General features: G+C 36.3%; 1 protein-coding gene across 3 annotated transcripts in view; it reads right to left on the minus strand.

Annotated features, from left to right (window-relative positions):
• The window catches only part of scn4ba (sodium channel, voltage-gated, type IV, beta a), a 35,639-nt gene extending 25,603 nt beyond the window's left edge, over positions 1-10,036 (minus strand). The window contains exons 1-2 of one of the 3 annotated variants that reach the window (XM_084125820.1): positions 9,677-9,927; positions 9,354-9,532 (exon numbers count right to left, since the gene is read on the minus strand). In XM_084125820.1, coding sequence (XP_083981946.1) covers positions 9,354-9,444 — 91 coding nt within the window. In that variant the 5' untranslated portion in view covers positions 9,445-9,532; positions 9,677-9,927. Of the gene's footprint in view, positions 1-9,353 lie in introns of all 3 variants that reach the window. The other 2 variants (XM_084125819.1, XM_084125821.1) reach the window with 2 other exon arrangements.
• Positions 10,037-13,546: the final 3,510 nt, after the last annotated feature.

A 13,546-nucleotide genomic window follows, 5' to 3' on the forward strand; every position in this document is an offset into this window, starting at 1 on the left:
TGATTCATATAATAATAACTTACCTTTAAATCTACATCCACCTTTCTACTGACTATCACTCTAGAGAACAAAACTAATTAAAGCAAACAATCCCCCTTTCTCCCATTACTCTGACCTTCATAAGCATCTTTTTCATTCCCGTATTCAGGCCATCAATTTTCAGTCAACTATCATATCTCATTATCTCTATCCCAGACAAGCCATTCCCTTGACTATAAGTTAAAGTTCCTCATTGCAATATAATAGCGAATAATGTAACAGTTGCAGATTTGAGCAATTGTGATTCTATAAAGTTTGTTTAAAATGAATATTTGTTTACAGTACAGCACATATGTGTGCTGTTAATTTATTTGGTCAATGAAATGCTAAAAAGATAATCAAATGTTTTAAAATCAGTCATAAGATGCCACACAATAATTTATTATATGAAGGTAATGAAGTTGTAGAGATCCTAAAAACAGAAATGAAATAAATACAAATCAACTATATTATGAATGAAACATTTGGGAGCATATGAAACAACTGAGAAGAAATGAGAGACAAGGTACACCAGAATCCATTCTGGAAATATCACTGGATATTTTTGTGCAATATTTATAAGAAATCATTTATTAAGATTCATTTATTTTCCCTTTTTACCCTATAAATATTTTAATGACCACTTAAGAATTGTTTTTTGTTTTCCTTTTTCATATACAGTATACACACAATTGCATATACATGTCTGTTTGTTTATATATGTGACTTTATGTCCATTTATACTTTTGCTTTTTGAAAGTCCACAGTTAAGTGTACATTTTCGTATATATATATATATATATATATATATATATATATATATATATATATATATATATATATATATATATATATATATATATATATATATATGGGAGATAATCAATACCCATAATATACACCACAAACACTAATCTGTACTGGAATGAGGTTCATATTGCTACTTAATAGGACACATGGAGTAGATGGAGAAAAAAGAGAGGAGTTGAGTGAAAGAAATTGAGGAGAGTGCTGGATAACAATGACTGCTCTCTGTAACAGAACTCCACGTCTTTCTCAGAACATCCTATGACATCAGCATATCATGCACACTTACTGTTAGATTAAACCAAAGACCCTTTAAGGCCTGGGTCATTCTCAATGCAGCCTCAACAAATAGGATGTTTGATTGTTTAAATTGAAAGACAAACCTTTTACACAGCATGTTTAGCATTGCAATGATGGCAAGATTTAGATGGTTACCTTTGGCTTTTAGCCCCTGCCAGTAGATGCTTATGTCATCATCAAAACAATAACGGCCATTCAAAAGTAATTATTTTGATTGGATGTTGCAATTACTTGATGTTGTGCACCATTTGTGAGACACTCAGCCATTGTTTACCAATTGTCTCACAAATTTGTTTTTTCTGGAACTGAGCCGGGTCACACACAAGGAACTACATGTGAGGAACTGCAGTTGAGATGAATGTAAATGCTAAGAAATTTATTTTATTTCAATACAGCCAAAAACCTAATAAAGCCGTTTTCATTTACATATTGTTTCTGTTTCTGGAACAAGTGTGAAACAGTGACTGAAATGCAATCCATTAAGACAACATGCTAATCAGCAGTTACTTCCAATCTACATTTCTGCATCCTAATTGTTTTATCGCAGCTAAAATCCTGACAAAATCATCATACACAATCATCTCTTCTATTGAAAATTGCTAAGGTATGTCCAAATTGCCAGATTGGTTGCTTCTTGTTTTTTTTGTTGAAAAAAGTTGCTAAAGGGGTATGAAAAGTCAATAAATTTAGCATCAAAGTCCCTAAGTGGGCGTCACTGACAGCAACCCTTACAAAAATAAGTATACTTTAAGTTCATTTTACTTGAGTAAAGTTCAAGTATATTTTAAATATACTTTATTTAGACATTCAATTCAATCCAATTCACATTTATTTGTATAGCGCTTTTCACAATAAGCATCATTTCAAAGCAGCTTTACAGAAAATGCATGCGTCTACTTTACAATTTAGAGTGATCTATTATCAGAGTGGACATTGTCCAAGTTATGTATTTCAGAAATGTACATATATATCACGCAGTTAGCTAACAATATATTAATTTAACAGTGTATTAATTAAGGGCATAAGTATACTAATATCAATATTCTAGTAGTATACTTGTAAGTGTACTGATTCAATACTACTTGGGACTAAATTGGCCCACTTTTTAGTGTATAAAAGTATACTTTTAAGGATACTTTAAGTGTAACAGCAGTAAACTTTGAGTACATAACTAATTTACAACTAGGTTTTTCGTTTGTACTGCAACTATACTACTACAAGTGAACTGATAGTTTACTAGTCAAATACTTGTAGTCATTTTTTAGTTTCTGAAAGTACACTTTGAAGTATACTCTCAGTAAACTACTAGTTTAGTAGTTTTATACTGCAACTTGTCCGTTTTCTTAAAGTGAACATAACATCATAATTATAGTTTACTATTTAGCCTATATATTATTTTTGCACTTTAAATGTACTATTTAGGTATACATTTTTTAAACTTGAAATAAACCTTTAACTGTACTTTAACGCTTCCCATTTAAAAAAAAAAACATTTTATTGTAGCTTCATACATCATTTTTTATCAACACTTGAATGTGGGTACATTTTATTTTTAAAAAAGCAACATTTTAAACAGAAAGCTGAGAAAATTGCATTTTTGTCAAAGACTATGTCCGAAAAGGATTTCGAAGGAGGAAAAGAGGGGAAAGAGTCAAGTAGATTTGAAGTTAAGTCATATGTACTGGACTAGTCTACACAAAAATTCAGATACTTAGCTAACATATCTGTTTTCATTATAAATCCATATTTTCAGACAATGTAAGTTTATAAGTCAAGTCAAGTCAAGTAAAGTCAAGTCACCTTCATTTATATAGCGCTTTTAACAATAATAAATCAAATCAAATCAAATCAAGTATATTTGTATAGCGCTTTTCACAATACAGATTGTATCAAAGCAGCTTCACAGTATTAAATTAAAATAAAATAATATAACAAGGTTTGTTTCTAGTGGAATTTATTGATTGATATAATACAATTAAATATCCCCAAAATATCCCCAACTGAGCAAGCCAAAGGCAACAGTGGCAAGGAACCGAAAAAACTCCAAGTGACCTAATGGTGTCCTAAAACTCCATCAGGTGACCTAATGGAGAAAAAAAAAACCTTGGGAGAACCCAGGCTCAGTCGGGGGCCAGTTCTTCTCTGGCATTTATGAACTAGAGGCCGGATTGTAGTTTGAACTGTAAGATTAACAATATTATATGAATGCCTGGCCGAAAAGATGCATCTTTAATCTAGTTTTAAACTGGGAGAGCGAGTCCGAGCAACGAAGAGTATCAGGAAGACTATTCCAGAGTTTCAGAGCCAAATGTGAAAATGCTCTCCCTCCTTTGGTTGATCTGGATATCCTAGGTATGACCAAAAGCCTCGAATTTATTGATCTTAAAGAGCGCGATGGATTATAGGGCGGTAGAAGATCCGTTAAATAGACTGGAGCTAAGCCGTTTAAGGCTTTATAAGTCAGTTGCAATACCTTGTAATTAATACGGAACTTTATAGGTAGCCAATGTAGTGATGATAAAATCGGTGTTATATGATCATATTTTCTTGATCTAGTAAGAACTCTAGCAGCTGCATTTGGACTAACTGTAGCTTGTTTATTGAGGATGCAGGACAACCAGCTAATAAAGCATTACAGTAATCTAGTCTCGAGGTCATGAATGCATGAACTAACTTTTCTGCATCAGAAACTGATAGCATATTACGTAGCTTAGCAATGTTTCTAAGGTGGAAAAAGGCTGTTTTTGTAACATACGAAATATGATTTTCAAAAGACAGGTTACAATCGAGTATAACACCCAGGTCTTTTACTGTAGAGGATAAAGTAACAGGACATCCTACGATGTCAAAGTTGTATTGTGAGAGGTTCTGTGGGCGGTTTTTTGAACCGATAAGTATTACCTCTGTCTTGTCTGGATTTAATAAAAGAAAATTACGCGTCATCCAATCTTTTATATCTTTAACACACTCTGTCAATTTGGATAATTTAGCGTTTTCATCCGGCCGTGATGAAATATATATTTGAGTGTCATCAGCATAACAATGGAAACTAATTCCATGTTTCCTTATAATATTTCCAAGTGGCATCATATATATTGAGAATAACAGAGGGCCTAACACAGATCCCTGCGGCACTCCATAGTTTACTGAAGTTATGATCGATTTTTCTCCATTCAAATAGACAAAATGGTAGCGGTCAGATAAGTATGATCTAAACCAGCTTAATGCTTGTCCTTGAACACCAGTATAATTTTGTAGTTGATCTAAGAGTATTGTGTGATCTATAGTATCGAACGCAGCACTTAGATCAAGTAAAACTAGTATTGAGAAACAGCCTTGGTCAGAAGCTAAAAGTAAATCATTTGTGATTTTAACGAGCGCAGTTTCAGTGCTATGGTGCGGCCTGAATCCTGACTGAAACTTTTCATAGATATCATTTTCTTGCAAGAAAGAGCCCAGTTGAGTGGACACAACTTTTTCTAGTATTGTAGACATAAATGGAAGATTTGAAATGGGTCTATAATTTGCTAGATTATTATGATCTAATTGTGGTTTCTTAATGAGAGGTTTTATAACTGCCAGTTTAAATGTTCTTGGAACATGACCTAAAGATAAAGATGAGTTAATAATATTGAGGAGAGGCTCTTCCACTACAGGTAACACTTCTTTCAGTAGTTTAGTTGGTATAGGATCTAATAAACATGTTGTTGTTTTAGATGAAGTGATAAGTTCAAACTCTTTTTGTTCTATAGTTGTAAAGCACTGTAATTGTTCTTGCAGGGTGATAATTGAGGCTGAATTATAAGGCGCGATTGAGGATTGAACGTTTACAATTGTGGTTCTGATGTTTTCTATTTTCTTAGTGAAGAAGTTAATGAAATCATTACTACTAAACTGTAACGGGATATTTTGTTCGGGTGACGTCTGTTTATTTGTTAGTCTAGCCACGGTGTTAAATAAAAACCTAGGATTGTTTTGGTTATTTTCTATTAGTTTGCAGAGGTGCTCAGCCCTGGCCGCTTTTAGGGCCTTTTTATAACGTGACATACTGTCTTTCCACGCGATTCTAAAGACTTCTAAATTAGTTTGTTTCCATTTACGCTCTAAATTACGGGTTTCTCTCTTTAGAACATGCATAGTATTATTGTACCATGGTGCTTTAATTTTCTCTCTGACCTTTTTAATTTAATGGGTGCAACAACATCCAATGTTCTAGAGAGAATGGTGCTCATAGTGCTAATTAGTTCTTCTAGTTCATCTGTTTGTTTGGGTTCACTGAGCAGCTGAGACAGATTAGATAAGCAATTTGAGAAATGATCTATGGTGGATGGAAGGATTGTTCTGCCTAATCGATAACGCGGCGCAGCATGATATATTACAGGAGTACGTAATATGCAAGTTACCAAGTAATGGTCAGTGACATCATCACTTTGTGGAATGATATCTATATCGGTTGGATCGGTTCCATATGATATAATTAAATCGAGTGTGTGATTAAGACGATGAGTTGGTCCGATGACGTTTTGCTTGACCCCAAAGGAATTGAATAAATCTATAAACGCAGCCCCTAACGCATCATTTGAATTATCTACGTATATGTTAAAATCTCCAACAATTAATGCTTTATCTACATTGACCAATAGATCTGAGAGAAAATCTGCAAACTCTTTTAGGAAATCAGCGTAAGGCCCAGGCGGTCTATATACGGTAGCCAAGGCTAGAGATAATATGGATTTTTTTCTAACATCTAAGAGCGTAACATTTAGTACAAGTACTTCAAACGAAATAAACTTATAACCAGTTTTCTGAGTAACATTAAAAATATCACTATAGATTGTTGCAACACCGCCGCCACGACCAATCAGACGGGGTTCATGCTTATAGGAGTATCCAGATGGAGTAGACTCATTTAGACCAAAATAATCATTTGGTTTAAGCCAGGTTTCAGTAAGGCAAAGTACATCGAAGCTATTATCTGTGACTATTTCATTTACAATAACTGCCTTAGGTGTGAGTGATCTAATGTTTAGAAGACCTAGCTTTAGAAATTGTTTTTGTTTACTAATAGCAACATTTTCTGTTTTAATAACAATTAGATTTTTCCTAGATCCTGCAGTAGAATTATTATTTGAACTCACTAAACGAGGAATAGACACAGTTTCTATGCAATGTTCTACACTAGTATTTATCCATCGGCACGGAAAAGCCTAGGACGCTCCCAAAACAGATTCCAATTATTTACAAAGAGCAGTTTCTGCTCATTGCACCATGACATTAACCATTCATTTAGCGCAAATAGTCTACTAAACTTTTCATGTCCTAGTCGGTATGTGGGAAGCGGTCCTGACACTATGATCGTTGTTTCAGGCGATGTGCTGCGTACCGTATCGATCAGATTCCTGAAGTCTTTCTTCAGAACCTCTGTCTGGCGCAGCCTGATGTCGTTCACTCCCGCGTGCAAGAAACAAATAAGAAACAAATACGTTTGTTTCAAAGCAGCTTTACAGTGATAATAGGAAATTACAGTATGAGACTGTTTTGGCTTTACAGCAGCTCTAGAATTAAGTTATTGTCCAGCTAAAGTTAGTTTTGATTGATTGATTCATTTCCGTTGCAAAGATCATTAGTTATTAACTTAGGGGCCACTAACACGACACCGTTCTAACAGAAAACACTCAACGCACTCTGGCCTGCTCATCCGCACAAAACAGTGCCTGGTGGCTCGAGAACGCAAACCCTGAAATAGATTCCAAGGTGCAAGCCTTGAAATTTTTTGAAAAAAAGGTTATCTCTGCACAAACCTCAAAAACGCAAACCCGCAAAACCCGTCGTGCACATGCGCATCACATGTTTAGTCTATAGGTGTGCTAATATATATGTGCGCAGGCGTGTAGTCCTTCTTTACAAACCAACCCTCAACAAACTACTTGTCTGGCCTTAAAAATGTATAATAAAGAATTATTTATCGCTTCCGCGTAGCCACGTGAACCGGAATTATCCCGACAATGTTTTATCTGTACAGAGGTAAGAAAAAAAAAGACTAAAACTATGTGAAGACACTATTTAAAAGGATACTCAATCAAAAGAGTAAACACAACTACGAGCCAAGCATACTTAGAATACTTAATTATACTTTTAAGTATACGTCGATCAAAAGATTGAGTACAAGTAGGCCAAATATACTTCTGTCAGTATGTCAAGTATACTTAAGTGCAATTTTAAGTAAATTTCTGAGAAGTACATAAAGAACATTTCTGAGAAGTACAAAAAATAGAATGAAAGTATATATTCTTATTTTTAGTTTAAAAGAAGAATACTAATAACACACACTAAAAAATATTTTTTTTCGTAAGGGACTGCAAATAAATAAAGATATTCTCCCTGAAATCAGGTGATTCCTACAGTCATTTAATAATGTTGCTAATTTTCAATGATGCTGATGATTCTGTTCAGGGGTTTGCATGTCAGCTCCTAATCACATTTGTGATGGACTAGTGACGGTAGAGGAGATAATGTTCTTCACACTCTCTGCATGCCATGATATTACACACATGTGCTCTTAGACTATTTATAGAGCCCAAGTCTTATCCATTCCTGCACAGGAGAAACTGTGTGTACTTTTTATTTAATTAGTAATATTAGTAAGTGCAGGAGCACGTCCATTTGGTGTTCCAATAAACTGTATTGGACAATTGTTTAAGACCAGAACTGATTTAAGAAGCATTTTCACCATTTCTTCCAGGCCTCAGAATATTCCTGTGTCACCTAAAAATCTCGGCGCATAATCATTGTCAAAGCTGAATCGTTTACCCTGATAAGCAAGTAAAGCCTCTTCTTTCGCAGGCCTGATGGAGTATCAAAAAAAAGTATTTAGTGTTAAATACTATGGTGTAGGTGTTTGTAGTAGTTAATAATAGTTGACCTTCTCTCCATTTTCACAATCCATTTTTTTCCCTACAGGCATGGAAGCAGACCGATCTGATGAACTCTGATAATACATGAATGAGTGTTGTTCATATTGCAATTAACATCACATTCTATCAATTGCAGGCACACCAACAGAATAATGTGTAATCAAACCATCAGTAAAACTGTGTCGTTTGTCAAAATGATGATTCGCCCCTAAGTGGTGCACCTTCTCATAACCTGATGGATGTGCCATGAACATATTCATCATACCTCCCCGAGTCCACCGGGAACTCTGCAGAGGATCATATTAACCATCCGAGTTCATGCTATGAAGAAGAGAGTGAAAATGACCTAGTTTAACAGCCTCTGGTTCACCTTCACAAGCAGTAAAGGGAAAGGAGAGGGCGGCTTTCTTGGAAGAATCAGGCCCACCTGCTCAAACATAATTAATGTAATTCAGCGGCGAAATTCAGTGAGCTCAGCATATTGTTGTGCAGTGTGATTCAAGACTTGCACAGTGTAATACATCATAGACACTCCAAGCAGGAAGCCACATCCCACAAAAAAAAGAAAAAAGAAAAAAGTATGCTTTTTACAGTGAGATCATTGGATATTGATATAAAAGTCATTGCAGAAAAAAGAAAATATGAAGAATTTCTTTCAGTATGAATGTAATCAAGATTTAAAAGTACAAGTTACCAAATGTAAAAGTTCAAGAATCAGTCATTAAAAAACCCACATCGACTGGGGAGGGCGTATTCCCCCCAAACTTTACAGGTCACGGCCCAGAGAACAACGGACATAGCTGAAAGGGCGATTGAAAAGTCACCTGATTATTTATTTTAGTAACTTAATGAGATGTATTTACTGCGCTGGAGGTAAAGACGTTTAAGAATGAACTTCGATAGACCAAAATGCACAGGTGGGACTAATGATCACATTCAATATCGACTGATTTAAAAGGTTTGATGCTAACTTGATTATGCCCTCTTGATATGTACCACATACCGACATGCTTTTATATGATTTGTCTCTCCCTCTATCCCTCTCTTTGACCAGAGGTATGAGAGAGAACCTAGTCCTCCCAGACTGTAGCCCCTCGAGACATTGAAACCCGAGATCTTTTAGGAAATCAAGCTCCACAAACAGCAACAAGTAACCCGGCTTGTTTAAAAAGTCTCGAGTTGGGCAAGCCATGCAAAAACTGCAGCATTTTGGCAGCCGCCCCATTTGGAGAGCGTAGGAAGGTGGGCTTAAGAGTAAACGGCTAGAGAGGGGTACAAGGGTGGGATAGTAGGAAAAGAAAAAAAGAGACTTACCAATCAGAAGTGTGACGACCAGACCTGCGTGGACTACATCGCCGGACCCCGCACATCTGTGCAGGAAGGATCTACCTCGTTGCAACTCCATGTCAGACCGTCTGCCCTCTTGTGTCTGTCTGTCTGTCTGTCCCTGGTCGAGTCTTCCGCTGTGTGTCTTGGTTCAGGATACTTTAGATCTGAGGGAGACCCAAAATCAATTCAGAAAGACTTTCAGCTGGGGAAGGCTTGCGGAGTACCTTCCTGTGCTAAATCTCCCTTTGCAGTATGTCCCAGTGAGGGAGAGAGAAAGAACTAGAGAGCGAGAAATACGAAGGCAGGACCTGATCCGTTGTTCTGATCTTCAGATCAGCGGCTCTCAGTTGCGGCAGTGTCTCGCTGACACACACTCTCTCTCTCACTCAGTGTGGTTGTAGACGCAGGAAACGCTGCATTCATTCAGCAGCAGCTGCAGCGCAGAGCTCCACTTTCAGTCTGGGGAAGAGACTGTTGGTCTTACCCCTGAAGAGGAGCATATTGAAGGAGGGGTGAAGGGGGGGTGGTGTGTGTCTCTAGCCGGCGCAGGAAAGAATAAGCCACTGCAGAGGTACGGGATGAGCAAGAGGGAGAGAGAGAGAGAGAGAAATAAGGGAGGGCGGGAGAGTGTATGAGGAGGGGATGCGTGTGTGTTGTGTGTTGTGTGTGTGTGTGTGTGTGTGTGTGTGTGTGTGTGTGTGTGTGTGTGTGTGTGGGGGGGGGGGGGGTCTTTTAGACTAATCACATCTGTGAAAATCATAAAACCTTCAGTGTGTCTCGTTATAGCCAGTGCCTGTGAGCACATAGGACTCTTTTTTTCTGCCCCTTTCTGTTTTTATATCTGCGTACGCTATTATTATTAATTTACTGCCGCCTTCCGAATTTCATCTCCCTTACTTTTCTATCTGAGCTTGTTGCTTTGCCAACAATAATATTTTATTGCTCAGAGGTTGCTCTTTCAAATCTCAGGAGCAGGGTCAGAAATTAATCACGTTTCGGGGCAAAAATGCCACTAAAAGTGACACAAATTGTCCAGATATTTAAAACATAGGGGTCAAAAATGTCCCTGTAATGAATTTCCTTTTATTTATCTGTTATATATATTTTGATATATTCCAGTTTTCAGTTTCAAGTTGTATTCAAGTTAAGCCTATCTAGTAAAGAGAAGCAGGAGCGAACAAAGGTCTCCATTTAATCTCATTGACATCTAGGAAAAACAATTAAGGAATTACAAAGATTCCCTTAGTGATTTTTCCTTCTATGGATGTCTACCTCTTTCAGTCTGTTTCTCTCTTTGGAGCTTTGCCAGGTCTGAAGTAAAACCAACCACAAACCACGCTACAATGCAGGACTGGATCAATGATTAAAGTTCCAGGAAGAGAAGCTAAATCGAACACTGCCTAGCTTGACTGAAATACTAAATATGAAGTAATGGACACTTGAGAGTCCTGTAGTATCCCAGCTGCGCTCATTCAGGATATTAAATATATTATGTGTGCATAATTTATGATGCCGTTTTAATCTCTGCTGTAATGCATCTAAACAGTTTTGTTTTCCATAGCGGCTATTTTAGGCTTGTAAACACTTGATTAGCTGTTTGTGCAGATCTTCCCTCTTTCCCCACATTTATATCCTGGTCCCCATAATAATAATTTAGATTGCATTCATTAAATAACATTCATAAATAAAATAACATTATAAAACAACTTGTAAAATAACACTTTATTTGCTTAGGTCAATGGCTATTGTTTATTTTAGCTAAAAAATTATGATTAACTTATGATTAGCAAGACCCTTTTTAAAGCATATCACAAGCTACATACTAGACATTCATAGCTTGAGAAAATGTCGAGCTAAGCATTCTGTAGCCTCAGCTTTATACAACACACCCACAGACCGCAGTATTTTCAATGACCCTCTCATGCATATTGCACACAAACATGTCAGAAGCTGGCTAAAATCACTAGCTCTGATTGGCTGAATGCTACGCAAATTCTCCAGGGTGCACATCGTGTTTTAAACATACTTTAAAGTTTGTAAGGTACTTATTACATTAGTGCAGACAGATTTTTTGATCTCTGGTGTTTATTTCTTGTTTTATTAGCCATTATTGTATCGTTAATCGTTGCTTTACATGTCATCCACATGTCTTCCAATCTGAATTGTTGGTTCTTGTTCACAACGTCATTTGCAAAGTTTATTCCGATAAAAGGTCTGGCTCTGAGTCTAAGCAATCTGAAATGCACTATCCCATAGATTATTTGATTATCTGGGTCTCATCCTCCCAGAATTGTAACAATTGGATTGAACGCCAGATGAGCCAGCAGTGCAGCTGTTAAAATGGAAAGCTTAATACATGAAGAAGTGGACTGGGGCCCTTGTGGTCAGAGTTTTATGGACTATGACACTTGACTAGTCAATTGCTTTGGCCGTTCAAGGCATATGTGGTTTGGACTTGTGGGCTAAAAGGGAAACAACATATCAGTAATGACTCACTAGTAAGGTATAGGACAGCCTCAAATTGTATTTATTTTATTCCAGTAGTTCATCATATCAAGCAGTGGTCTGCAAATGTTAGAGCTTCAAGACGCTACGAGGTGCTCAAATTTTTACTTTATTTTGACCAGTATATATAAACTAGGGCTGGGAAAAGATTAATCGCGATTAATCGCATCCAAAATAAAAGTTTGTGTCTACATGATATATGTGTGTGTACTGTGTATAATTATTTTGTATATATATAAATACACACTTGCATGTATATATTTAAGAAATATTTGTTATTTATATATAAAATATATAAATTTATATATAATATAAATTATATATAAATATATACAGTATATACATGCAAATATTTCTTAAATATATACATGCATATGTGTGTGTATTTATATATACAAAATAATTATACACAGTACACACACATATATCACGTAGACACAAACTTTTATTTTGGATGTGATTAATCGCGATTAATCTTTTCCCAGCCCCAAAAACTTTTTTTTTTTTTTTTAAACCTAACAAACTAATTGTTTATTTAAAGTGTGCTTCTGCTATTTTACTTTAAAATAAATACCTCTTGCTTTTATATATTATCTGGAATTAAATGAAAAGTCACCAAAAACACAGCAACAAACAGGATATTATCTTGGCCACAGTTATCCAAAATGGTAAAAATGGAAAGACAGTCACGTCTCACATTTGGAGTTTTCCCCTTCTTTCACCCTTACAATATGTAGGTCTTTTTTGCTGTTTTTGCCATTTTGGATATCTAATAGAATGACGGTAGGTCATCCAGGTATGTCTCGCCTACCGCTGCACATTTTACTTACTGCTTTTTGCATAGGTAAGAGTACATATTCTGAGTGTGCATATGGGGTTGGTTTATAATAATATATGGAAAAGATACATTTTTGTATATTTTAATACATTTTAGTGTTTTTATTTTATTTTATTTGATTACTGTGACTGGGAATCTTTAGGTTTGCTCGGGAACATTTGCGGAAGAACAACGTTGTTGCTCGATGCAGATGTGATACCAAAAAAAGAGACAGCAGCTGTTTCACATCTGATCTAAACAGAGATGTTTACACACACACAGATATCTGACTGAAAGAATATCATCCTGTGTGGGCCGTTGTGATTTATAGGAGAGCACTCAATATCAACCCCCTGTGGTCGGACACACACACACACACACACACACACACACACACGAACACATACTTATAGGACAATGTGACCTTGGGAGTCCATATCACAGCATATGTGTGTGTGCTAGTGTGAGGGTGGAGATTCAGAGAGAGAGAGAGAGAGAGAGAGAGAGAGCAATTCCCATATTGCAATCTACAGTACTGTATAGAACCAGTAAGAATGAGAGAGAGAGAGTGAAACAGAGAGAGAGATTGGACAAGAGAGACCCACTCATAGTTGAAGATTGGAGGAAGGCATTAACTAGACAGAGGTTGGTGTCACTTTGGAGCAAGAAACACTACCATTGGCTTCTGATTGAGAATGGCCATTCAATAGAAGAGAAAAAGGAAATAATGTTTTATTACCGTGACCTTAATATGGATGGATAGATTTTACCTGGAAGTCACATACGGGACGCCACACGTCGAATTGTCCTATCAAACTAATGATTTACAAATACTGGAAAGCATCCTGGAGGTGAA

This window comes from Abramis brama, assembly GCF_963993115.1.
Source record: "Abramis brama genome assembly, chromosome: 10".
Taxonomy (NCBI): domain Eukaryota; kingdom Metazoa; phylum Chordata; class Actinopteri; order Cypriniformes; family Leuciscidae; genus Abramis; species Abramis brama.